The sequence below is a fragment of the Cherax quadricarinatus genome, chromosome 26 (genome assembly GCF_038502225.1).
Source record: "Cherax quadricarinatus isolate ZL_2023a chromosome 26, ASM3850222v1, whole genome shotgun sequence".
Taxonomy (NCBI): domain Eukaryota; kingdom Metazoa; phylum Arthropoda; class Malacostraca; order Decapoda; family Parastacidae; genus Cherax; species Cherax quadricarinatus.
In genome coordinates this window covers 854125-880427 of record NC_091317.1, presented here as the reverse complement: position 1 = coordinate 880427, position 26303 = coordinate 854125, and the positions used below count along the sequence as shown (strand labels likewise).

The 26303-nt window shown below is 43.0% G+C and overlaps 1 protein-coding gene across 4 annotated transcripts; it reads left to right on the top strand.

Moving 5' to 3' along the window:
- Window positions 1–1932: 1932 nt before the first annotated feature.
- LOC128691569 (uncharacterized) lies at window positions 1933–21933 on the top strand. 4 transcript variants are annotated; one of them, XM_070088724.1, is made up of 5 exons: window positions 1956–2017; window positions 2533–2689; window positions 5653–5983; window positions 6928–7190; window positions 20587–21933. In XM_070088724.1, exons 3-5 carry the CDS (start codon window positions 5819–5821, stop codon window positions 21815–21817), a joined length of 1659 nt encoding a protein of 552 aa, XP_069944825.1. In that variant the 5' UTR covers window positions 1956–2017; window positions 2533–2689; window positions 5653–5818; the 3' UTR covers window positions 21818–21933. The 4 variants fall into 4 exon arrangements, with proteins under 4 accessions (XP_069944827.1, XP_069944825.1, XP_069944828.1 ...); XM_070088727.1 differs by having other exon boundaries at window positions 1958–2017; window positions 2601–2689; XM_070088725.1 differs by having other exon boundaries at window positions 1983–2017; window positions 2553–2689.
- Window positions 21934–26303: the final 4370 nt, after the last annotated feature.

Here is a 26303-nt window from a genome sequence, read left to right as displayed (position 1 = left end):
TGTGTAATAAATACCTAAAGACCCTCCTCTCTCTTTACCCTTCCTGCTCCTTTCTGTTATTCCACTAATCCTATTACTGTCCTTGTCAATTAGTGCCACTGGCTTTCCAATATCCACCTTATTTTGCCTATTACTAGTTCTCCTAGTACTCATATTACTACCCTGAGACTTCACAGTTTTCCCGCAAAAACCCATACCACTAACTATTCCTAGTTTAAAGACCTAACAGCTCCCTCCACTGCGTTGGCCAGTGCTCCCACCCCACACCTAGATAAGTGAACCCCATCCCTGGCATACATGTCATTTCTGCCATAGAAGAGGTCCCAGTTGTCAATGAATGTTACTGCATTTTCCTTACAGTATTTGTCCAGCCAGCAATTGACACCAATTGCTCTGGACAACCATTCATTTCCAACTCCTCTCCTTGGCAAAATGCCACATATGACAGGTTTCCCACCCTTCCTCCTAATTATCTCTATTGCTGACCTATACCTGCTAATCAGGTCCTCACTCCTACGTCTGCCAACATCGTTGCCTCCAGCACTGAGACAGATAATAGGATTGCTCCCATTACCTCTCATGATGTCATCCAGACGGCTAACAATATCCTTCATCCCAGCCCCAGGAAAACACACTCTCTGCCTCCTACTCCTATCCTTCAAGCAGAATGCCCTATCCATGTACCTAATCTGGCTATCCCCAACAACAACAATGTTTTTACCTTCCTTGGCGTCGTCCGTCGTGATGCTCCGAGTAGTCGACTCACATTCGCCAGGTAGCATTACACCACTTGTAGAATTCGTCAAGACGTTCTCGATGGTCTTCGTTGGGGTTTCTAGGGATGTCTCACTCACGTCTGCCAATGCAGACTGAGGGACTGATTTCCTCAAACTCCTCCTCTCCTTACGACTTTCTACTTTGTATCGGACTGATGAAGCCACTGTGTGGCGAAACGTTTCCTGAATAAAGATTCCTATATGTTGCATAAGTGTCTCAATCTTCATTGCTGTCTTGGTTTAAGGTTGCTGCTTACCATAACCCCCAAGTCCTTTTCGCAATATGTATGGCTAAGTTCTACATTATTTAACTTATAAGTTTGGATTTATCTCAAGAAGTATAAGTAACAGAAGTCCAAAAGTTATTTTACAGCTCTATACATCACTAGTGGGGCCTCATTTAGATTATGCTGCTCAGTTTTGGTCCCCTTACTACAGGATGGACATAGACTCATTAGACAACATACAGAGAAGAATGACTAAAATGATTTACTGTGTAAGGAACCTCCCGTATGAAGATAGACTTAAAGCCTTGGTTTAGAAAGACACGTAAGCAAACACTATAACATATTTATTAGAAAACGTTTCGGTTCTGGGACCTTGATCAAGGTCCCAGGACCGAAACGTTTTCTAATAAATATGTTATAGTGTTTGCTTACGTGTCTTTCTAAACCAACTTGTCGGTGAACATTAAAATGGTATAAAATACCGACAGGTTGTTAGGTAAGACACATATGCAACAGTTAGGTATCTTTATTTTGAAACGTTTCGCCTACACAGTAGGCTTCTTCAGTCGAGTACAGAAAAATTGATAGAAGCAGAAGAGACTTGAAGACGATGTAATCAGTCCATCACCCTTAAAGTTTTGAGGTGGTCAGTCCCTCAATCTGGAGAAGAGCATTGTTCCGAAGTCTGAAACAATATTGTCTAATTTATCAACATGTCGGTTCTCTGAACCATTCATCTACATATACTGTTTGTATCGGCTTGACAAAGCTCCTCAAGAGCGAAACGTTGCCACAATAAAATGTCACATTAGTTGCACTTGTGTCCTTTTACTTTGCACAAAGAAAAGGTCAGTCATCATTTTTTAATGCGATACACGCGCAGTAAAATCTTTTTTATAGACTGTATATGGCATATAAATGAGTGAGCACACGACACGAGTATTTCAGTAGTAACGCAGCTTTGGTCAAGACAGCACCACTAACAGGACCTCTGCCTCTGAAACTTCATTGGTGGTAAACTATTTTTATATGTAGTATATATTTGTAGATGAATGGTTCAGAGAACCGACATGTTGATAAATTAGACACATGTGCAACTCTTGGGTATCTTTATTGAGGAAACGTTTCGCCACACAGTGGCTTCATCAGTCCATATGTAGGAGAATCTTGAAGAACAGGAGGAGAATGAGGTAATCAGTCCCTCAACCTTAAGTCGATGTGGTCAGTCCATCAATCTTGAGTAGAATACGGCATATGAGCGGAGAAGCAGCTTATAAACCGTATGGCAGGAGAGGTGTAGCAGTCATAGGTAGTGTGACATTTGTTCAATGTTGATGGACTGAACACATCGACTCAAGGTTGAGGGACTGATTACCTCATTCTCCTCCTGTTCTTCAAGTTTCTCCTATGTATGGACTGATGAAGCCACTGTGTGGCGAAACGTTTCGTCAATAAAGATACCCAAGAGTTGCACATGTGTCTAATTTATCAACATGTCGGTTCTCTGAACCATTCATCTACAATTCAAGGGGAAGCGCTAAACTCACAGGGGGTTCAATGATACCTGAGAAACTGAGGTAATCAGGTTTGGTCCTAGGAATTGAAGACAAACTCCAACATTCTGGATCAAGAGACTTCCATTTGTACCAAGCCACCCCTTCCTCAGTCATGCAGGATTAACCCAAGGTAAGCCAACAAATTGAAGATTGAGACACTTATGCAGCATATGGGAATCTTTATTCAGGAAACGTTTCGCCACACAGTGGCTTCATCAGTCCAATACAAAGAGGAAGGCGTAAGGAGAGGAGGAGTATGAGGTATTGGACTGATGAAGCCACTGTGTGGCGAAAAGTTTCCTGAATAAAGATTCCCATATGCTGCATAAGTGTCTCAATCTTTAACTTGTCGGTTTTTCAAATCATTCATCACACATAAGCCAACAAAGCCAGGCACCGTGGCTTACTTTCAAACATATTTACTGCCAAGTGACAGAGGACTGTGTGTGTGAGATCTGCTTACACATCAAGACCAGAGATCGAACTTTTGTCCTATCAGTTGGGGAGCCGTGCTTCACTATACCGCCAGTACTGTGCTTCACTATATCGCCCATATTGTGCTTCACTGTACCACCCATACTGTGCTTCATTATACCACCCATACTGTGCTTCATTATACCACCCATACTGTGCTTCATTATACCACCCATACTGTGCTTCACCATACCACCTATACTGTGCTTCACCATACCACCCATACTGTGCTTCACTATACCACCCATACTGTGCTTCATTATACCACCCATACTGTGCTTCACTATACCACCTATACTGTGCTTCAATATACCACCTATACTGTGCTTCACTATACCACCCATACTGTGCTTCACTATACCACCTATACTGTGTTTCACTATACCACCCATACTGTGCTTCACTATACCACCTATACTGTTTCACTATACCACCCATACTGTGCTTCACTATACCACCTATACTGTGCTTCACCATACCACCCATACTGTGCTTCACTATACCACCTATACTGTGCTTCACTATACCACCCATACTGTTCTTCACTATACCACATATACTGTGCTTCACTGTACCACCTATACTGTGCTTCACTATACCACCTATACTGTGTTTCACTATACCACCCATACTGTGCTTCACTATACCACCTATACTGTGTTTCACTATACCACCCATACTGTGCTTCACTATACCACCCATACTGTGCTTCACTATACCACCTACACTGTGCTTCACTATACCACCTATACTGTGCTTCACTATACCACCCATACTGTTTTTCACTATACTACCCATACTGTGCTTCACTATACAGCCCATACTATTCTTCACTATACCACCCATACTGTGCTTCACTATACCACCCATACTGTGCTTCACTATACCACCCATACTGTGCTTCACTATACAGCCCATACTATTCTTCACTATACCACCCATACTGTGCTTCACTATAACACCCATACTGAGCTAAACAATACCACCTATACTGTGCTTCACTATACCACCCATACTGCTCTTCACTATACCACCCATACTGTGCTTCACTATACCACCCATACTGTGCTTCACTATACCACCTATACTGTGCTTCACTATACCACCCATACTGTTCTTCACTATACAGCCCATACTATTCTTCACTATACCACCCATACTGTGCTTCACTATACCACCCATACTATTCTTCACTATACCACCCATACTGTGCTTCACTATACCACCCATACTGTGCTTCACTATACCACCCATACTGTGCTTCACTATACCACCCATACTGTGCTTCACTATACCACCCATACTATTCTTCACTATACCACCCATACTGTGCTTCACTATACCACCCATACTGTGCTTCACTATACCACCCATACTGTGCTTCACTATACCACCCATACTGTTCTTCACTGTACCACCCATACTGTGCTTCACTATACCACCCATACTGTTCTTCACTATACAGCCCATACTATTCTTCACTATACCACCCATACTATTCTTCACTATACCACCCATACTGTGCTTCACTATACCACCCACACTGTGCTTCACTATACCACCCATACTGTGCTTCACTATACCACCCATACTGTTCTTCACTATACCACCCATACTGTGCTTCACTATACCACCCATACTGTGCTAAACTATACCACCCATACTGTGCTTCACTATACCACCCACACTGTGCTAAACTATACCACCCATACTGTGCTTCACTATACCACCTATACTGTGCTTCACTATACCACCTATACTGTGCTTCACTATACCACCTATTCTGTGCTTCACTATACCACCTATACTGTTCTTCACTATACCACCTATACTGTGCTTCACTATACCACCTATACTGTGCTTCACTATACCACCTATACTGTGCTTCACTATACCACCTATACTGTGCTTCACTATACCACCTATACTGTGCTTCACTATACCACCTATACTGTGCTTCACTATACCACCTATACTGTGCTTCACTATACCACCTATACTGTGCTTCACTATACCACCTATACTGTGCTTCACTATACCACCCATACTGTGCTTCACTATACCACCTATACTGTTCTTCACTATACCACCTATACTGTTCTTCACTATACCACCTATACTGTGCTTCACTATACCACCTATACTGTGCTTCACTATACCTCATTCATTTCCTAGTTATCCACTGTTGCTTTCAATCAATTTTCTCGACTTAACATTAGTTAGATTAAGGCTAGACTGTCGTCTATTAACAATAAAAAATCTTCTAGCACAATTTTTATAAATATATCACAGAGCAGTGTGCTGCGGCCATTTTTTGAGTGATAGTTACATGGTGGGAAGTAAAATTAATATATTTAAAGCGCGAGTAAAGAACGGGGCTCAAGGAGCTCACTTTACAACAAACAGTGAGATAATAACTGTTGACGGAAAGTATTTAACTGTTTCAGCAAGTGAAATACTCATTTCGATTAATAGTACTGACTGCACTTTGAAATGAGCCAAGAACAGCTCTTAGCCTGTAAATATGTTTAAACCGGATTACAACTATAATATTGTAAATTCACTGATGTAAACAAATCCTAAATAGTTGGTAAATCATGTCCTTTTTCTTTTTTATAGGTTACCAAGTCAGCTGCTCAAGAATATCACTTTGCGTCATTGTGCGCACTATTTGTGAATTTTCAGGACAAAATAACGAATCAACTATAGAGGAGTTTATGTGCAATATATGTTAGCTACTGCTGTTGCAAAGCCCCATTGTCCAGTGACTGGTTGACCACTGAAGATGGAGTCTGAGAACAGTAATCAAGCATCTCTGCTCTCGCCACAAACCTTCAACTCTGACACCACCCACGCTGGCCTCCCCACATACGCATATTTCTACCTACTCGGAACTTACGTAAACCCGAGCACATTACTGCTTTTTCTGGCCAGCAACTTTTTATGCTTGGTAAGTTCACAAGTGAGAGGCCAACTGTTTCACTCTCACCCACCGTAATCCGTTTTTTATTTTATTGCGTGTGAAAGTTTGTCGAATATTAGCCATTTTCTAGTGCATAATCAAGTGCAACTTCCTGATTATTCCATTAGTGAAATTTAGATTATGAATGCCACTTTCTTTCACTATAACTTTTCTTCCATTCAGACTCAAGTTCACATGAAGGACTAAAGATATTTATATCCGAGTGAATATTTAACACTGGAAGTGTTATTTTAACACTTGGTATCAGTCTAACATGGTATCAGTACTTTAACATTTGGTATCAGTCTAACGAATAGTTTCTTGTCTTCCTATCACACAGCTTAGTCTCGTGATATTTATTGACCCACAGTGATGTGTAAGGTTTCGGTAGTCATTGCCAATAATGGGTCTAAGTTTTTATACGCATATAAAAATTTTACAGTAAGCTTATATTATTTATCTTACAAAACTGTGGGCTTTAATGGCGTGGCATTGCCAGAAGCGGGAATAGTGGGCTTAGGGCCTGAAGTCGACGCTACATTCTGCGTGGTTCGTATCTCTGTGATGTGGAGTGAGGGATCTTCAAGTATAACTGCAAATATCACGTCTAATAAATGTAATTTACTTAATGAAAGGACTTAAAATGGCACTATAGTATACTGTGCGTCAAACCCCTATCATTCATATTCCATGATGATTAATCAATTGAATAAATTTTGCAAAAAATAATCATGTCACTCATTCTCTTGCACACTATTTTCTTCATAAAATGAAAGTACAAATGCAACTAGATTTCACTTTATCCCGAAATGCCTCGGCATGATAGTGGCTGTCTTTGTACTTAGCAAATCAAAATTGTAATTACACATTGTAACCTTTACAAAGAAATAAACTATTTATTTATTTATACTGAATCTCCACATCGATTGCAGTTGATTGCCTATCGCTGTCTCGCCATCTACTGGGCAGCCAGAAGTCACCAGCAGCATGACTCCCGTAACTTGGAGGAGGAGACTGAGCCCAGGAAGGTAGTGGCTGAACCTGGAGGCTGGTTGAGACCAGTGAGCAACATAGAAATACATTCAGCAACACCACTGATTCTGGGCACTGGTAACACTGCTCAGGTGTTGTGGCTGTCCTCGTCTCAGCCCATCACACCTGAGGACGTTAAACAAGCTCTCTCCGTAATAGCTGAGTGAGTATAAGTCTCTTGTTCTGTATAGAAATAAAAAGATTTTGTAGATATAGCTTTAGAGTATAAAACTTTTAAGGTTTTGCATGAGTATTTTATATATATATATATATATATATATATATATATATATATATATATATATATATATATATATATATATATATATATATATATATATATATATATATATATATATATATATATATATATATATACACCTCCCTGTAATATAGGGAGGTACCACCTCTGAAACTGTCCTGGGGACCCTCATCCTTAGAGAAAAGAATAAACTTGTTTCACGGGAAACTCAAGGTTCTCCCTGAAGCTGTTTGAAAATTTTCTCCTACCACCCCCTATATATTCTATATATGCTTTTATTTAAAAACAAGATGCATTGACAAAAATACAATAGGGAGTAAAACAACATAGATAACAACTCAGAGATACACCTCAAATACTTCGTCCAGCTCCCCGGCGGTGGGCCGCGTGCCCAGAATGCTGCAAGCATTTTTCCTCTAGATCGCTACACTGAGTCTCTGAAAGAGGAATATATCGCCCTGTGGTCCTTGGTTTCTATGATGATTTTTTCACCCAGCTCTTCGAGGAACTTTAGAGCACACTTGCCCCATGCTCCAAGGGCCGCCGACCCTATTGGGGTGAAGTTATAGCAAGGGGAAAGGCCTTCATATTTGCTGGTCTTCTGGGTCTCTCTCTGGCTGGCAGCTCCACCCACTTCAACTACGGAGTATGGTAAGTAGGTGTCTGCCAACGTGGCGGCACAGGTGTAGTCCCAGGCAATCTTTCTATCCTTCCAGGGTAGCATAGTGGCTCCATCAGGATGCCTTTAACTTCCATCAGACCTCTGTACTTGGGGTTCCCGTTGGGCTGGGTAATGGGCTGTGGCAAGGCTTCCCTTCTGATGTGTGACACACGAGACCATGAAGGTCGAATTAATCAGTTGTCTCCCTGCCGCAAATACATCTAGTTCGGTGAGGCTGGGGGCGGCTATGCGAAGAGCAACACCAATCCGAATGGCCTGTGGGTCGAGTCGAGTGCCCAAGGAGGAATTGGGAACAGCTAGAAGGAAATCTTCTGAGTGTGATGCCTTCACCGCTAGGAAACGAGCTTTGTTCTTTCCTGAAGCGTTGGTGAGCATCATGTTGGTGATTTTTTCCATGATCGATTTGTCCTAGTGGGACTGTTTGTGCTCTTTGAGAGGAGCTGGTTTACTGGAGGAGTCTGCAAGGATGTCCCACCGCATGACTGCTTCAGTGAATTTTGGGTCTTGAGCTCCTACCGTGTCTCCAAGCGCGTTCGGGGACAATTTTCTTGACTAATCCACTGGAAGTCGAACACGAAGACAGAAATGCAGGTAAGGCTTCCTGCGTTGCTTTGCGCACCCCCATACCTCCCAGTCGCACTGGGAGGGTTGCCTGATCCCATTGCCAATCCTCTAGTGACAGATTCACCTCCTTCTTAAAGGTTCATCTCAGGTGTGCGTCATATTCGTCGAGTGTTGGGTTGTCAAAAGAGGGTGCGCACCTCAGGAAGTGAGTCTTGGCATAGTAAGACACCTTGTGAGGAGACACAGGGCATCATGGGCATCAAGATAGCTTATTCTCTCCTCCATTCTCTTCAGGTCATTCAATTTGTCCTTGAGGATCGTGTCGATGGCCTGGGGACCCAGTGGTGCTCCCAAGAGGATGTAGGATGGAGTGGTAGTAGAGACTTCAGGAAGGATTGTTCGCACAGCATTGATTATTTCCTGGTTCGTTGTGATGATCTCACACTTGGAGGGATTGAGGATGGGTCCCAGGTCTTCTCCCTGTGTCTTCACAAGTTGTAGGTCCTCTAACAGGGACTCTTCAGTACCTGCCAGAGGGCCATCATCCAGGTACCAAATGTTGAGCTTGCTGCATAGGCTGGAAGTTAGTTCTCTTACTGCCAAGCAGAAGAGAAGTGGAGCGAGTGGATCACCCTGCTGCACACCCTCTTATGAGGGAATTTCATGTTCGCCAAACAAAAGAATTGAGGATTTGCTGTAGCCAGCTGAAATGAAGGGAAAAAGACTTGGGAACCAATCCTGAACAGCCGGCAAGACCACATCTCTCTTCACCATATTAAAGGCATTTCTAAAATCAAGTTTGACTATGGCCTTGTCTTCTGGTAGGTCCCTGATGTAGGCCCTTGCTTCATGAGCTGTGGTTTTACTGCCTTGAGAGACACCAAAGCCCAGTTGGTGTGGCTGGAGTAAACTGGTAGCTTCTAGACGAATGTTCTTATTGCTGCTTTGGCAACGAGACGGCGAAATGTTTCCAACAGCAATGGGTCTGATTCCCCCATCCTTCTTCTTCAAGGCACATAGTGAGGCTTCAAAAAAGAAAGGTTTAATTTCTTCTGGGATTCGCCCAGCCAGGCAGTTGTTGAAAGTTGTTAACTCGGTGAGAAGAATTGATGCAGATCCCGTTTTCCTTGGAATTTTTCTTTGGTCTACCTCTGTGATTCCTGCGATGATGGGGCAAAGGGACACAATTATCTGTTCTTGGGTGGTTGTGCACTGCCTTGATGACCGATGTGGTTAGCAGTTTGCCTTGTCTTTCAGGAACTGCAAGACAGACATTGCCTCGGGCTTAAGAAGGTCTGTGAATTTCCCTGCTGCATATGGGCGAGCCACTGTGGGATAGGGTACTGCTAGCAGTGGATTTGAATGCTGCTCTTTCCTGGGGGCCTATGTGATCCCGCACACCCACTGTGTGCACGAATAAGGCCATCCCTGTTGCGTGCTCGAAACTCTCCACACATCTTTGGCTTTGTGGCTGGCTGGCTGAATCATCTGTCATAGCTCAAACTGTGTGGTAAGCCCTGGATGAAGGGAAAATGGCACATAACACATACCGCATATGGTTCATGGTAGTGGCGGGGTAGGAGAGGGATATCCCGTCTCTATAGTGGGTGGTGGAGGAGAGGGGTCTCCCCTCCTTGTGGTGGGTGGTGGAGGAGAGGGGTCTCCCCTCCTTGTGGTGGGTGGTGGAGGAGAGGGGTCTCCCCTCCTTGTGGTGGGTGGTGGAGGAGAGGTAGGTGTGGAGGGTGTGTGATGGGGCAGGCCGGCCTGACGGAGTGGTGCACTCACTTCCTCCCACGACACGCCACTATACACCACGACTCACGAAATCGTAATGACACGACTGCAAACAAACCATACCACGGGCGGGGATAGAACCCGCGATCAGAGTCTCAAAACTCCAGACCGTCGCGTTAGCCACTGGGCTCTGAGCTCTGTTCCACAAGGCACAGTACTCGCCCCCATCTTATTCCTCATCTTCATATCACACATAGACAGAGATATACACCACAGCACCGTATCATCCTTTGCAGATGATACTAGGATCTGTACGAGGCTGTCATCTGCTGAAGACGCGGTTAACCTCCAGGAAGATATAAACAAAGTTTTCCAGTGGGCAACGGAAAACAATATAATGTTTAATGAGGACAAATTCCAACTACTCCGTTATAGAAAACTGGAGGAGATAATAACTAGAACAGAGTATACTACAAACTCTGGCCATACAATAGAGCGGAAAAATAATGTAAGGGGCCTGGAAGTAGTAATGTCTGAGGATCTCACTTTCAAGGATCACAACAGTGCCACGGTCACAAGTGCAAAGAAAATGATAGGATGGATAATGAGAACGTTCAAAACGAGAGATGCCAAGCCAATGATGATCCTTTTCAAATCACTATTCTCTCTAGGCTGGAATACTGCTGTACATTAACATCTCCACTCAAAGCAGGTGAAACTGCAGTTCTAGAGAGTGTACAGAGATCCTTTGCTGCACTTATAAGTTCTGTCAAGCACCTTAACTACTGGGAACGCTTGGAAGCACTTGACTTGTACTCGTTGGAACGCAGGAGAGAGAGGTGTATCATAATCTACACTTGGAAAATCCTGGAAGGAATGGTCCCGAATCTGCACACACAAATCACTCCCTACTAAAGTAAAAGACTGGGGAGGCGATGCAAATTACCCCCAATTAAAAGTAGGGGCGCCATTGGTACACTAAGAGAAAACACCATAAGTGTCCGGGGCCCAAGACTGTTCAACAGCCTCCAATCAAGCATTAGGGGAATTACCAATAAACCCCTGGCTGCCTTCAAGAGAGAGCTGGACAGATACCTAAAGTCAGTGACGGATCAGCCAGGCTGTGGCTCGTACGTTGGACTGCATGCGGCCAGCAGTAACAGCCTGGTTGAACAGGCCCTGATCCACCGGGAGGCCTGGTCATGGACCGGGCCGCGGGGGCGTTGATCCCCGGAATAACCTCCAGGTAAACTCCAGGTAAACTGGGCCAGCTAGCCACAATAAGATTCGTCCAACTAGGTATATTTCTACACCATAGGAAGGTTAGCATAGGCACCACTGTGACCACAAATGCAAGTTTTTACAGACGAATCTCCAGCTAGCGTGGCCGTGACGAACTCTAGTTCAAGTCCCCTCAAAGCCGTCAACATGACTCACGAAATCGTAATGACACGTCTGCAAACAAACCATACCACGGGTGAGAGTAGAACCCGTGATCAGAGAGTCTCAAATCGCGGGTTCTAGCCTCGCCCGTGATATGGTTTGTTTCATAAGAACATAAGAAAGAAGGAACACTGCAACAGGCCTTCTGACCCATGTGGAGCAGGTCCATGTCCCCCCCCCCGGATTAGACCAATGACCCCTCCGGATTAGCCCAATGACCCAACCAGTCTGGTCACCTCCACTCAAGGATGGAGCACTGCACCAGACCCAGCAGCACAAGCTAGTCAGGTCCAACTCACACCCACCCACATCTACTCATGTATTTATCTAACACTATATACCACTATGCTCTGTGTAGTCCCCTACTATAAACGACACACCGCTATACACTACACATGCTAAGCGCATACCATGCGCATACTAAGCACATACTATATACACTGTACACTATATACACTATACACACGGTGTACAAACACTCCAATATCGTAGCAAGAGCACACGATGTATGCTAGCCTGTTTGGGGACGAGGAAGGGGGGTAGGGATGTGGATGAACTTTTACAAGTACAATCTTGTAGTAACCTTTCACCCACATGATTGGGGTTTATTACGGTCAAACTGGTAAAAATCTCGAACTAAGATTAAAACAACATAAATATAGCATTAGAACTGGACAAGATTCCAATGCTCTATTTATTCATGTAAGAGATTTTAACCATCCAATTGATTTTCAAAAAGTTGAGAAAGTAGTATCAAGCAAGTCCATGGTCGACAGGAATATAATTGAATCTTGTTTCATAAAAAGCAGTTTTGACAATAATATGAATATTTCCTTTGGTTTATATAAATTAGATCCTTTTATAATTAATAGAATTTGGGAAGAATTTAATAATACACTGGACAAATAATTTTTAAATTTTCTTGGGTAGAATAGTTTGTTGGTGAGTTGTGCAAAGGACCTATCCAAGTTGGGTCGGCGCGCGTCAGGTGTTTAACCATTGTGGGATCTGATAGTGAGGTGCTGGCCAGACCCCTTATATAGCTTCCTTGGATGCTTTACTTTCATAGTTCCTTGATAATGTGAGTAGTCACGAAAGCGCTTGGAATTTCTCTATTTTCTCAGAGTGGTTGTTTTGCGTATATATATATATATATATATGTATATATATATATATATATATATATATATATATATATATATATATATATATATATATATATATATATATATGTCGTGCCGAATAGGCAGAACTTGCGATCTTGGCTTAAATAGCAATGCTCATCTTGCCATATAGGACAAGTGAAAATTTGTGTATGCAATAATTTCGCCAAAATCATTCTGAACCTAACGAGAAAAATGTATTTCACTGTGTTTGTTTAGTATTAAATTATTGTAAACAAATCTAAAATATATTTAGTTAGGTTAGGCTGAAATAAATTGTTCTTGTTATAATAAGGTTAGGTAAGTTTTCTAATATTCTTTTGGTGCAAAATTAAAAAAAAATTACATTATCATTAATGAAAAAAATATATCTTTAAACGTATAAGAGAAAATTTTAGAAAGGACTTAATTTTAAGTGAGTTCTTGCTAATTGACCAGTTTTACATATTCGGCACGACATATATATATATATATATATATATATATATATATATATATATATATATATATATATATATATATATATTCAACAAACCAGCCGTATCCCACCAAGGCAGGGTGGCCCAAAAAGAAAAACGAAAGTTTCTCTTAAATTTAGTCATTTATACAGGAGAAGGGGTTACTAGCCCCTTGCTCCCGGCATTTTAGTCGCCTCTTACAACACGCATGGTGTGGAAATTTATTTGGTTCCTAAAGTTCCACAGGACAGATCCAGCATGGCCGTAATGGAATGGCCTGAGCTGGCTGGCCCTTAAACCCTCCCAAACAAACAGCATTCTCTCTATTTTGGCGTGGATTGTTGGTAGGCATTTATTTAATTTATAGATTTACTCTTCAGGGAAGGAGTAGGTAGTTTTACTGGTAGTACACTAATATTAGGATTATTGAGGCAACTGTAGATAATAATAATGTAGACCTAAGACCTTAACATAGGTAGTAATAGGCCGATAATGTAGGCAAACACTAGGTTAAGTTAGCTAGGGAGAACTGGCAGCCCTAGCTTGAATGACAAGGCGCGGGTCTCAAAGACACAATAGCATCCTTCTTAAGACAGACACCAACTGGACAAGATGCACCGTGATCAGCAGACGGCGCCCCCCCCACGTGTCTTCACATTTGAGACCTGGGGAAATCTGGTAGAGGCACCTCGATGTACTGTAGATGACCTCCTCTGTCAGGCCCATACAGTAAGACAAGACCTCCACTATATCTCGTAGATTTCTGGCCAGTGTCTGGGGAGATTGTGAATTGAGTTTTATCTGTGGGCCCAGTGTGCAACAGACAGTGCATGCCCAGTAAGTACCAGTGTCTCAAGGCAGTCTGGAAGCTAGTGTCCGTGTCTGCATAGTTATACTAGGGGATACATACCCTATTGGATGTAGGAATTTCTGAGGTGCAGGCAGGACACTAATAACAATTGAATATTGCAGGAATTAAGGCTCCCGGTTGCACGTGGTTTCTGAGGGGAAGTCCAGAGGGGCTAAGGCTAAGCTTAGGGAAGTTGAAGATCAGGATATGTGCTGCAACACCTAGTAAGTTAGTCCTTTGTACGTGCATGCAGGCGAGTTTCTTGCAACATCAATCATTTGTGAAAATCTGTCCTATAAGCTACTTGTGAGGCTGAGGTACCCACCTCAGAGCTCGGTGTCAACAGAGCTTGCCAGGGTATGTGACTCACTTGGAGGCAGTCCACACAAATTTTCACAAAAGTGGTCCTTCGAAAACCGTGATGTGGAATAGCTAGGTTAAGCTATCATAGCTAGGCCACAGTTAGGAACCTGTTTAACAAAGTTAGGTTAAGTTAGCACACCTAGGCCCAAAGTTACACAGAGCTAGGCCAAGCTGACTATACAAAGAAGTTGTTTTTTGCAGTAATTTACAGGCAGGCCAGGTAGGCTAGAGAAGCTTGTGAATTTAATTATTTACAGTGATTACAAGTAATCCAGAGTAGGAGACTTGTCGGTTAATTACTTACAGTGGATTTGCAAGGTAGCCACAGTTAGGCTAGGCTTGTGCAATATTTACAACAGTTATAGTAGCTAGGACAGATTTAACCTAGTTATTATTTACAGGGAGTTATAAAGCCAGGTTTAAGTTATAGCACACTAGTTAGGTTAGGATTTACCTTATCCAACCATCCATGCTAGGGATGCCAAGCCCATGATGACACTCTTCAGGTCACTTGTTCTATCTAGGCTGGAATATTGCTGCACACTAACAGCACCTTTCAAGGCAGGTGAAATTGCTGACCTAGAAAATGTACAGAGAACCTTCACTGAGCACATAACGGAGATAAAACACCTCAGTTACTGGGAGCGCTTGAGGTTCCTGAACCTGTATTCCCTAAAATGCAGGCGGGAGAGATACATGATTATATACACCTGGAAAATCCTAGAGGGACTAGTACCGAACTTGCACACGAAAATCACTCACTACGAAAGCAAAAGACTTGGCAGACGATGCAACATCCCCCAATGAAAAGCAGGGGTGTCACTAGCACGTTAAGAGACCATACAATAAGTGTCAGGGGCCCGAGACTGTTCAACTGCCTCCCAACATATATAAGGGGGATTACCAACAGACCCCTGGCAGTCTTCAAGCTGGCACTGGACAAGCACCTAAAGTCGGTTCCTGATCAGCCGGGCTGTGGCTCGTACGTTGGTTTGCGTGCAGCCAGCAGTAACAGCCTGGTTGATCAGGCTCTGATCCACCAGGAGGCCTGGTCACAGACCGGGCCGCGGGGGCGTTGACCCCCGGAACTCTCTCCAGGTAAACTCCAGGTAAACTCCAGACTGAGTAAGCTGGGCACAGTTAGGCCAAGCTATTTACATACATTATTTATTTACTGTTTCACAAGTTGATTTGTTGAATTTATTTGTGTTAACCAAGTGATTTTAATTTGTATACTGCACTTTTTATTGTGTGATTTTCATTGTCTTTGATTCATGTTAATGTGGGATTTGTGAATTGTACCTGAGACTAGGTTAAGTCTTGTAATTATTTGCTGGCATTGTACAGGAAAGTGCTAGGTTAAGCTTTCACATCGATACACATTTTGATTGGGATTTGAGAGCTGTGTACATTTTAAGTCAGAGTAGAGTCAATATAACAAAGGGAATTGTTAAGCTTGTTGAGAAGCCTTGAGACTCGTTCATTCTTACCTAACACCGTGACGTGCTGTGGGGTGGACTGGGTAAAGTACAATTAGTGTTACACTCCTCATTAAACTTCGACAATGGCAGATGGCGGTTCAAGAGAGTCTGGTTCAGTGTTAACAAAATTAAAACGATCAGTAGCGGCATACAAAGGGCATCTGAACAGAACGCGTAACAGGTGCAAGGCTACTTGCCAATGCAGTAACGTAGACTGCGATGATTTGCAAGACTGCTTGAAGAGTTTGGGGGAAAAATGGGAAGCCTATGAACAAGCATTCTCAGCATATGAGCTACAGGCTATTGAGGATAATGAATCCCAGGGTAGTCTTCAGCAGGCTCTGGACGAATTCACTAAGGATGATGTAGTTTGTCATCAGGAGATGAATATGTACAAAGATAAGTTAAGTACATTAAAGGCTAGTATTCCAAGGGTGGTGTTGAACACCGCAGGTACCCCAAACAACTACACACCTGTCAATATGTTGCCCAGGTTGCCCCAGTTGAATTTACCGACATTTGACGGAACCCTGAGTACATTGTTTTCTGGGATCAGTTTAAAGCCCAGATAGATGACCGGAACGATTTGTCAGATGCCGTCAAGTTGCAGTATTTGCGGTCGCAGCTCAAGGGTAAAGCCTTAGACCTGGTCCTGCACTACCAGATTACTGACACCAATTACCAACATGCCAAAGACCAATTAGAAGACATGTTTGGTAACACTGAGCAGATAAAGGTAGCTATACTTTATCGGTTGTTGGATCTAGAGGCTTGCCGACATGACCGTCAAAGCCTAGAGAAGTTCCGTATTGAAATTATGAGCTTGACAACTAGTTTCAGAGATTTGCATGATGAGGATGATTCAGAATGGGTCCTTAGCCAGGTGATTCAGAGGAAACTGGCTAGCACTACAGTGCATGAGTTGCACTTAAAATATCGGACGAATAGGTTCACGATAAAACAAATCGTTGAGGGGTTGGGAGATCTCGTTTCTCATTTGAGTATAGGTGTGAGAGAAGAGTCACCACCATCGCCACATAAAAACCCAGGCAGTCACTCAAAGATCTCGAGAGATCAGTCTAAAGCTCGTACGACTAACTTTGGAGTGTACTATGGTAAAGAAGTGTCTAAGGTAAGAACCTCTAAGCAGAACCTCAGAGGCACTCATGCCAGAATATGCGTGTTCTGCGAAGGCGAACATGCTAGCACGAGTTGCTCGGAGTATATAACACTGAGTAGTAGGCAACAGAGACTAAGGGAGTTGAGACTCTGCTTCAAGTGTTGTGGGGAACACTTTGCGAGAGTGGCACCCAGCTCAGTGAATGTCGAGTCTGTTGCAAAGGTAAGCACCATACTGCACTATGTCCCAATAATTTAAGGGAACCCCAAACTAGTAGGGATATCTCTCAGGTAGAGATAGAAAGTGAGTCAGAGCCTGAAATGGTAGCCAGCGTGATTAGTGGGAGTAAAGTCTCTAATCCGAGTGAGAATCACGGAGGTGCTGCCCTACCTACAGTCATGGCAAAGGTTGTGAATGGGCACAGGTCCGAAACAACCCGATTATTCTTTGACCCAGGAGCACAAGTATCCTTGATAACAAAGAAGTTGGTGGCTAAATTAAAGTTGAAGGCCACAAAGAAAGTTAGTATGATGTTGGGAGGGGCTATAAGTCAGGTCCCACCCAAATCTTATGATGTGGTGGATGTCACAGTCAAATTAAGTGGACATCGCAGAGACATTACAGCCTTGGTGGTAGAGACATTACCTAGGGCAATTACAGCGAGAGGTCTTGCTGCAGCAGCTAAGCGATTGAAAGACCTTGACGTGAAGCTGGCAGACCAGGGAATTACCACTGACACAGTCAGAAATGTAGGTATCCTGGTGGGAGCCAATCATATAGATGACTTCCTGTCTACACGACGGACGTTTAAGGAAGGAATTGGTTTATACAGATCCCCAGTAGGATACATCATAGGCGGCAGGATTCCACCTGAATTCCCTGCCATGCCAGATAGAGGAGAAGCTGTCCCCATGATAGCTGGGGGAGTAGTGATAATGAGTACCAGTATACACGATGAACCGCCAGGGAAGCTGAACCAGGTAGGGAGTGACGAACACTCGGCCACCTTGGGAAAACACTTTTACAGGTACCTAAAGAGGGAGATAGATTGCCTTTAAATCCAGGGAACCTCGTAATAGTGGGAGGAAAGGCTACCAAGGCGTGTGGGCCACTGGGTGGGAAAGTACAGAGCTGCTCAGTCAAGGCTAGACATATGAAAGACATTAAAGTTAAAGCAAAGGGTGCTAAGACCACTGGAACCAACAAGTTTACACCCCCAGAGGTCCACACAGGGGAAACTGGATGGTTGAAGTTAGACCGGAGTCTGCTAGATGAGAGTGGCCAGATGGCACTCATGTCCAGGGTCCGCTGTGGGGGCTCGCGGAAGGTGAACTTGATTTAGACTTAGCGCCTACCTTCGCCGGCGGGAGGATGTGGAAATTTATTTGGTCCCTAAAGTTCCACAGGACAGATCCAGCATGGCCATGATGGAACGGCTGAGCTGGATGGCCCTTATACCCCACCCAAACATGAAAGCATTCTCTCTAGTTGGCGGGGATTGTTGGTAGGCATTTATTTATTTATAGATTTACCCTTCAGGGAAGGAGTAGGTAGTTTTACTGGTAGTACACTAATATTAGGATTATTGAGGCAACTGTAGATAATAATAATGTAGACCTAAGACCTTAACATAGGTAGTAATAGGCCGATAATGTAGGCAAACACTAGGTTAAGTTAGCTAGGGAGAACTGGCAGCCCTAGCTTGAATGACGAGGTGCGGGTCTCAAAGACACAATAGCATCCTTCTTAAGACAGACACCAACTGGACAAGATGCGCCGTGATAAGCAGACGGCGCCCCCACGTGTCTTCACATTTGAGACCTGGGGAAATCTGGTAGAGGCACCTCAATGTACCGTAGATGACCTCCTCCATCAGGCCCATACAGTAAGACATGACCTCCACTATATCTCGTAGATTTCTGGCCAGTGTCTGGGGAGATTGTGAATTGAGTTTTATCTGTGGGCCCGGTGTGCAACAGTGTGCAACAGGCAGAGTCTGGATAGTGTCCCAGAACTAGAGGATACATACCCTCTTGGATATAGGAATTTCTGAGGTGCAGGCCACTAATAACGATTGAATATGCACTCCCGGTTGCATGGTTTCTGAGGGGAAGTCCAGAGGGGCTCAGGCTAAGCTTAGGGAAGTTGAAGATCAGGATATATGCTGCAACACCAAGTAAGTTAGTCCTTTATACGTGCATGCAGGCGAGTTTTCTTGCAACATCAATCATTTGTGAAAATCTGTCCTATAAGCCACTTGTGAGGCTGAGGTACCCACCTCAGAGCTCGGTGTCAACAGAGTTTGCCAGGGTAGGCGACTCACTTGGAGGTAGTCCACACAAATTTTCACACATGGCTTATGGAGGAAGAATTCTGTTCCACTTCCCCATGGAATATATATATATATATATATATATATATATATATATATATATATATATATATATATATATATATATATATGTATGTATATATATATATATATATATATATATATATATATATATATATATATATATATATATATATATATATATATATATATGTATATATATATATATATATATATGTATATATATATATATATATATATATATATATATATATATATATATATATATATATATACATATATATATATATGTATATTTATATACATATATATATATATATATATATATATATATATATATATATATATATATATATATATATATATGTATATTTTTATATATATATATATATATATATATATATATATATATATATAAATATATATATATATATATATATATATATATATATATATATATATATATATATATATATATATATATATATATATATATATATATATATATAGGTAGTAGGTTGGTAGACAGCAACTGCCCAGGGAGGTACTACCGTCCTGCCAAGTGAGTGTAAAACGGAAGCCTGTAATAGTTTTACATGATGGTAGGATTGCTGGTGTCCATTATTCTGTCTCATAAGCATGCAAGATTTCAGGTATGTCTTGCTACTTCTACTTACACTTACGTCACACTACACATACATGTACAAGCATATATATACACACCCCTCTGGGTTTTCTAATATTTTCTTACTAGTTCTTGTTCTTGTTGTTTATTTTCTCTTACCTCCATGGGGAAATGGAACAGAATTCTTCCTCCATAAGCCATGCGTGTTGTAGGAGGCAACTAAAATGCCAGGAGCAAGGGGCTAGTAACCTCTTCTCCTGTATATATTACTAAATGTAAAAGGAGAAACTTTCATTTTTCCTTTTGGGCCACCCCATCTCGGTGGGATATATATATATATATATATATATATACATATATATATATATATATATATATATATATATATATATATATATATATATATATATATATATATATAATTAGGATCAATAATGATGTATGGTTATATCCTTTGGCAGGAAGATACATGTTCTGCAGGTCTGTGTTGCTTGGCGCTGGTTTCGACCATGGTTACGACGGATGAAGAACGTTGTTGTAGACTTCAGCGTTGAGACGGGCGACGCCATGTCGGTATACTACCAGCAGATGCGAACTCCCTACAATATTTCTCAGGGACCACTGTGGAGGGCGAGCTTGGTTTCCCAGCCACAGGCAGCTGGTGACCGTCACCAGGCCGTCCTGGTGCTCACCTTACATCACATCATCATTGACGGCCTTACCAATATGATCATCTCCCGTGACTTTATGGAGGTGCTGAACGCCATCATGACTGGACGGAGCCACAACACGCCCACACGACATAACATTCCAGCCATTGCTGACGAACTTTTCAGCATGAGGGACTATATTTGGTGCCTTAAGTTTCTCTCGTCTGTAGCGTACAAAACAATCAAGAGTATGCTCAGTGATAGATGCTACAGTATTAGTTTTCCTCGGCCAAACACAAAGGTAGCACATACAAATGTGTTGCGTAAAGACTTCTCAGCAGAGACGACTCAAGAGCTTTTGCGTCACTGCAAGGAAGCAAAAGTTAGCGTTCACTCTAGTATAGTGGCCGCAGCTTACCTAGCGCTTCTACGCACCGCTCAGAAATATTCAAAAGAATCTTTAGACTCATTGAGGATCACTTATGATAACGCTGTAAACATGCGTCGCTACTACCCAAGTGTTTACAGTGAGTCTGTTGGTTTTCACTCATGCTTGACCAAACATGAATACGTTGTCTGCAGCAGTGATGCAGAAAACAAAGATAGTTTCTGGAGTCTAGCAAGACGCATGCATGACGACCTCCAACACAATCTTTGTGTCAGTAAAACACCTATTCGTATTTCTCCACTCTCTTTGGTAATCTCTGCTACTAACCCAGTAAATTACTTGCTAACTCGTCTAGGATGCAGAAACTTTGTTAATACAAACATGTCGTGCACTAACATGGGCAATCTGAAGCAAATATTGCCTGGTAAATACGGGGATGGGCCTGTGGAGATCACCAGTTTTCTTCGATCCACGGCATCAGAGTTATGTGGAAGTCCTTTCTTGGTCGTCTTCCAGACCTTTGAAGGACGGTTGTTGTTGTCTCTGGACCATTACGTAAATAACATTACTGAGGAGGTCGTTAATATGTTCTTTTCATACTTAACCCATTTTATTGATGACATAGCTCACAATGGCACCATCAAGAATTACTGAGTTGTAAATATTTTGGGAAAAAATAAAAATTATGTTTAAACATATTTTGGTTTCCATGTGATCGAGCAAATTATCCCTTGTATCGATAACCATTGCCAATAAACTTCTAGACATTAGATGGAATTAAATTTGTATAGGGTGGTCTTCCTATTCTCTCTCTTCCGGTCATCACATACGCACCTATGGCTCCAAATCTCCAGACTGAGACACCTGTTTTTCCCGAGTGACAGCCACGAACGCTTGCTAGAGACAGCCAGTGTTTCCAAAATCAATTACATTAGCTTCTTACCGCCATCATACTCAAAGCTACCATGCCCACCTGCCAGTTTACTGTGGTTTCAGGTTCCTAACGTTTGATATGTGTGCGTGAATGAAGAAGTTAATTTCTGTAATTTAAGAATGAGTCGTAAGATATAAGAGTGAGTTGCAGGGATGTAGGAGTAAGGAGTTGTAAGATATGGGATATAGGAACGAGTTGTAGGGATATGAGAGTGATTTGCAGGACCGTGGGAGTGTGTTGTAGAGTTAGCTGAAGACCGTGGAATCGAGTTTTAAATGTGAGTGAATTTCCAGAGGTATGAGAGTGAACTGTCGAGATGTGTTGTGGAAGTGTGGTAGAAAGTTTTTGGGGTGGCGATGTGTATGAATGAATTTCAGATATATAATAATATTATTTGAATGATGAAAGAACAAGTTTAAGAGCTTGAAGAACGAGAGAGAGAGAGAGAACGAGAGAGAGAGAGAGAGAGAGAGAGAGAGAGAGAGAGAGAGAGAGAGAGAGAGAGAGAGAGAGAGAGAGACAGACAGACAGAGAGAGAGAGAGAGAGAGGAGAGGAGAGATTGAGCGAATGAGCCAGAGTATGAATGTGCACTCAACAAGCTGGATTTTGTAGTGGTCGAGACAGCTTCTGGCTCTTGCCCGAGCTCCTGAGTGAGTATGCATATTCATCTAATTGTACTCACCTAATTGTGGTTGCAGGGGTCGTGACTCAGCTCCTGGCCTCGCCTCTTCACTGAGTGATACTAGGTCCTCTCTCTCCCTGCTCCATGAGCTTTATCATACCTCGTCTTAAAGCTATGTATGGTTCCTGCCTCCACTATATCACTCGCCAGATTGTTCCACTTCCTGACAACTCTATGACTGAAGAAATACTTCCTAACATCCCTTTGACTCATCTGAGTCTTCAACTTCCAATTGCGACCCCTTGTTTCTGTGTCCTCTCCCTGGAACATCCTGTCTCTGTCCACCTTGTCTATTCCACGCAGTATTTTATATGTTGTTATCATGTCTCCCCTAACCCTCCTGTCCTCCAGTGTCGTCAGGCCGATTTTCTTTAACCTTTCTTCGTAGAACTTTCTCATTAGAGAAAGTGCAAACCTTTGTACTTTCTCCAATTCTTAACGTGCTTGACCCGGTGCGGGTTCCAAACAGGTGCTGCATACTCCAGTATGGGCCTGACGTACACGGTGTACAGTGTCTTGAAAGATTCCTTACTAAGATATCGGAACGCTATTCTTAGGTTTACCAGGCGCCCATATGCTGCAGCAGTTATCTGGTTGATGTGCGCCTCAGGAGACGTGCTCGGTGTTATACTCACTCCTTGAGTGAGGTTTGTAGTCTTTGGCAATGTAGCCTATACTCTGTCTACGGTCTTCTTTGCCTTTCTCCGATAATCATGACTTTGCATTTGGCGGGGCTGAATTCGAGAAGCCAGTTGTTGGACCAGGTGTGTGTGTGTGTGTGTGTGTGTGTGTGTGTGTGTGTGTGTGTGTGTGTGTGTGTGTGTGTGTGTGTGTGTGTGTGTGTGTGTGTGTGTGTGTGTGTGCGTGTACTCACCTATTTGTACTTCCCTATTTGTGATTGCAGGGGTCGAGTCATAGCTCCTGGCCCCGCCTCTTCACTGATTGCTACTGGGTCCTCTCTCTCTCCCTGCTCCATGAGCTTTATCAAACCTCGCCTTAAAACTATGTATGGTTCCTTCCTCCACTACGTCACTTTCTAGGCTATTCCACGGCCTGACAACTCTATGACTGAAGAAATACTTTCTAACATCCCTTTGACTCATCTGAGTCCTCAACTTCCAATTGTGACCTCTTGTTTCTGTGCCCCATCTCTGGAACATCCCGTCTTTGACCACCTTGTCTATTCTGCGGAGTATTTTATATGTCGCTATCATGTCTCCCCTGACCCTCCTGTCCTCCGCTGCCGTCAGGCCAATTTCCCATAACCTTTCTTCGTATGACAATCCTCTTAACTCTGGAACTAGTCGTGTTGCAAACCTTTGCACTTTCTCTAATTTCTTGACGTGCTTGACCAGGTGTGGATTCCAAACTGGTGCTGCATACTCCAGTATGGGCCTGACGTAAATGGTATACAGAATCTTGAACGAGTCCTTACTGAGGTATCGGAACGCTATCCGTAGGTTTGCCAGACGTTTGTACGCTGCAGCAATTATCTGATTGATGTGCGCCTCAGGAGATGTGCTCGGTGTTATACTCACCCCAAAATATTTTTCCTTGAGTGAGGTTTGCAGTCTTTGGCCACCTGGACTGTACTGTGTCTGCGGTCTTCGTTGCCATTCCCCGATCTTCATGACTTTGCATTTGGCAGGGTTAAATTCAAGGAGCCAGTTGCTGGACCAGGCTTGTAGCCTGTCTAGGTCTCTTTGTAGTTCCGTGTGATCCTCAACCGATTTGATTCTCCTCATAATCTTTACATCATCTGCAAACAAGGACACTTCTGAGTCTATCCCTTCCGTTATGTCATTCACATATACCAAAAACAGCACAGGTCCCAGGACTGACCCCTGTGGAACCCCGCTTGTCACAGGCGCCCACTGTGACACCTCGTCATGTACCATGACTCGTTGTTGCCTCCCTGTCAGGTATTCTCTGATCCATTGCAGTGCCTTTCCTGTTAATATGCCTGCTCCTCTAGGTTTTGCAGTAACCACTTGTGAGGAATTGTGTCGAAGGCCTTCTTGCAGTCCAAAAAAATGCAGTCTATCCACCCCTCTCTCTCTTGCCTTACTTCTGTCACCTTGTCATAAAACTCCAAAGGTTTATGACACATGATTTTTCTTCCCTGAAACAGTGGTGGTTGTCGATTATACACTTGTTTCTTTCCAGGTGCTCCACCACTCTCCTCCTGATGATCTTCTCCATGACTTTGCATACTATACACGTTAGTGACACATGTCTGTACTTTAATGCCTCGTGTCTGTCTCCTTTTTTAAAAACTGGGCCTACATTTGCCATCTTACATACCTCAGGGAGCTGCCCAGTTTCAATGGATGTGTTGAAGATCTTTGTTAGTGGCCCACAGCATCTCTGCTCCCTCTCTAAGGACCCACAGAGAGATGTTGTCTGGTCCCACTGCCTTTGAGATATCAAGTTTACATAGCAGCTTCTTCACCTCCTGTTCGGTTATGTGTACCTCATCCAGCACTTGTTGGTGTTCCCCCCTGCTCTGATTTCCTGGAGTCCTACCGGTTTCCACTGTAAATACTTCTTTAAATCTCGTGTTGAGCTCCTCACATACCTCTTGGTCATTTCTTGTGAACTCCCCACCATCCTTCCTCAGTCTGACTGCCTGGTCCTTGACTGTTGTTTTCCTCCTGATGTAGCTTTACAACAGCTTCGGGTCAGAGTTGACTTTCGATGCTATATCATTTTTGTATTGTCGCTGAGCCTCCCTTCTTATCTGTGCATATTCGTTTCTGGCTCTTCGGCTGATCTTTTTATTTTCCTGTGTCCTTTGTCTTCCTTTTTCATTCTCTAGTACACCTAGTTTTTGCCTCCCTACACCATTGGGTGAACTAAGGCCTCGTTCTGGTCTTCCCATTATTTCTGTTTCCCTTGGGAACAAATCTCTCCTCTGCCTCCTAGCATTTTGTTGTCACATAGTCCATCATTTCTTTTACTGGTTTTCCTGCCACTTCTCTCTCCCACTGAACGTCTTGCAGGAAGTTCCTCATGCCCATGTAGTCCCCCTTTTTGTAGTTTGGTTTTTCCCATCCTATTCCTGCTACTCTCTCCACTTGAAGCTCAACTATGTAGTCAAAGCACAGAACCACATGATCACTAGCTCCTAGGGGCCTTTCATACATGATATCCTTGATGTTCGAACTACTCAAGGGGAATACAAGGTACAGTCTTGCTGGGTCATCCTCACCTCTCTCTCTGGTAGTGTCTCTAACATGTTGTTGCATGAGATTTTCCAGTAGCACATCCATCATCTTGGCTCTCCATGTTTCGGGACTCCCATGGGCTCGAGGTATTCCCAGTCAATCTCCTTGTGATTGAAATCACCCATGTGAGCTCTTCTGTCCACCTCGGCTAGTGTGTTGACCATTGCTCTCTTGCTCTCGTCGTATTCTTCTCTTGGCCTCCTGCAGGTCTGTGGCAGGTTGTACATTACTGCAATTCCCACCTTACGGCCCTCAGACTTTTCCTTGCAACCAGACTTTTCGATTCTCTTCTCACT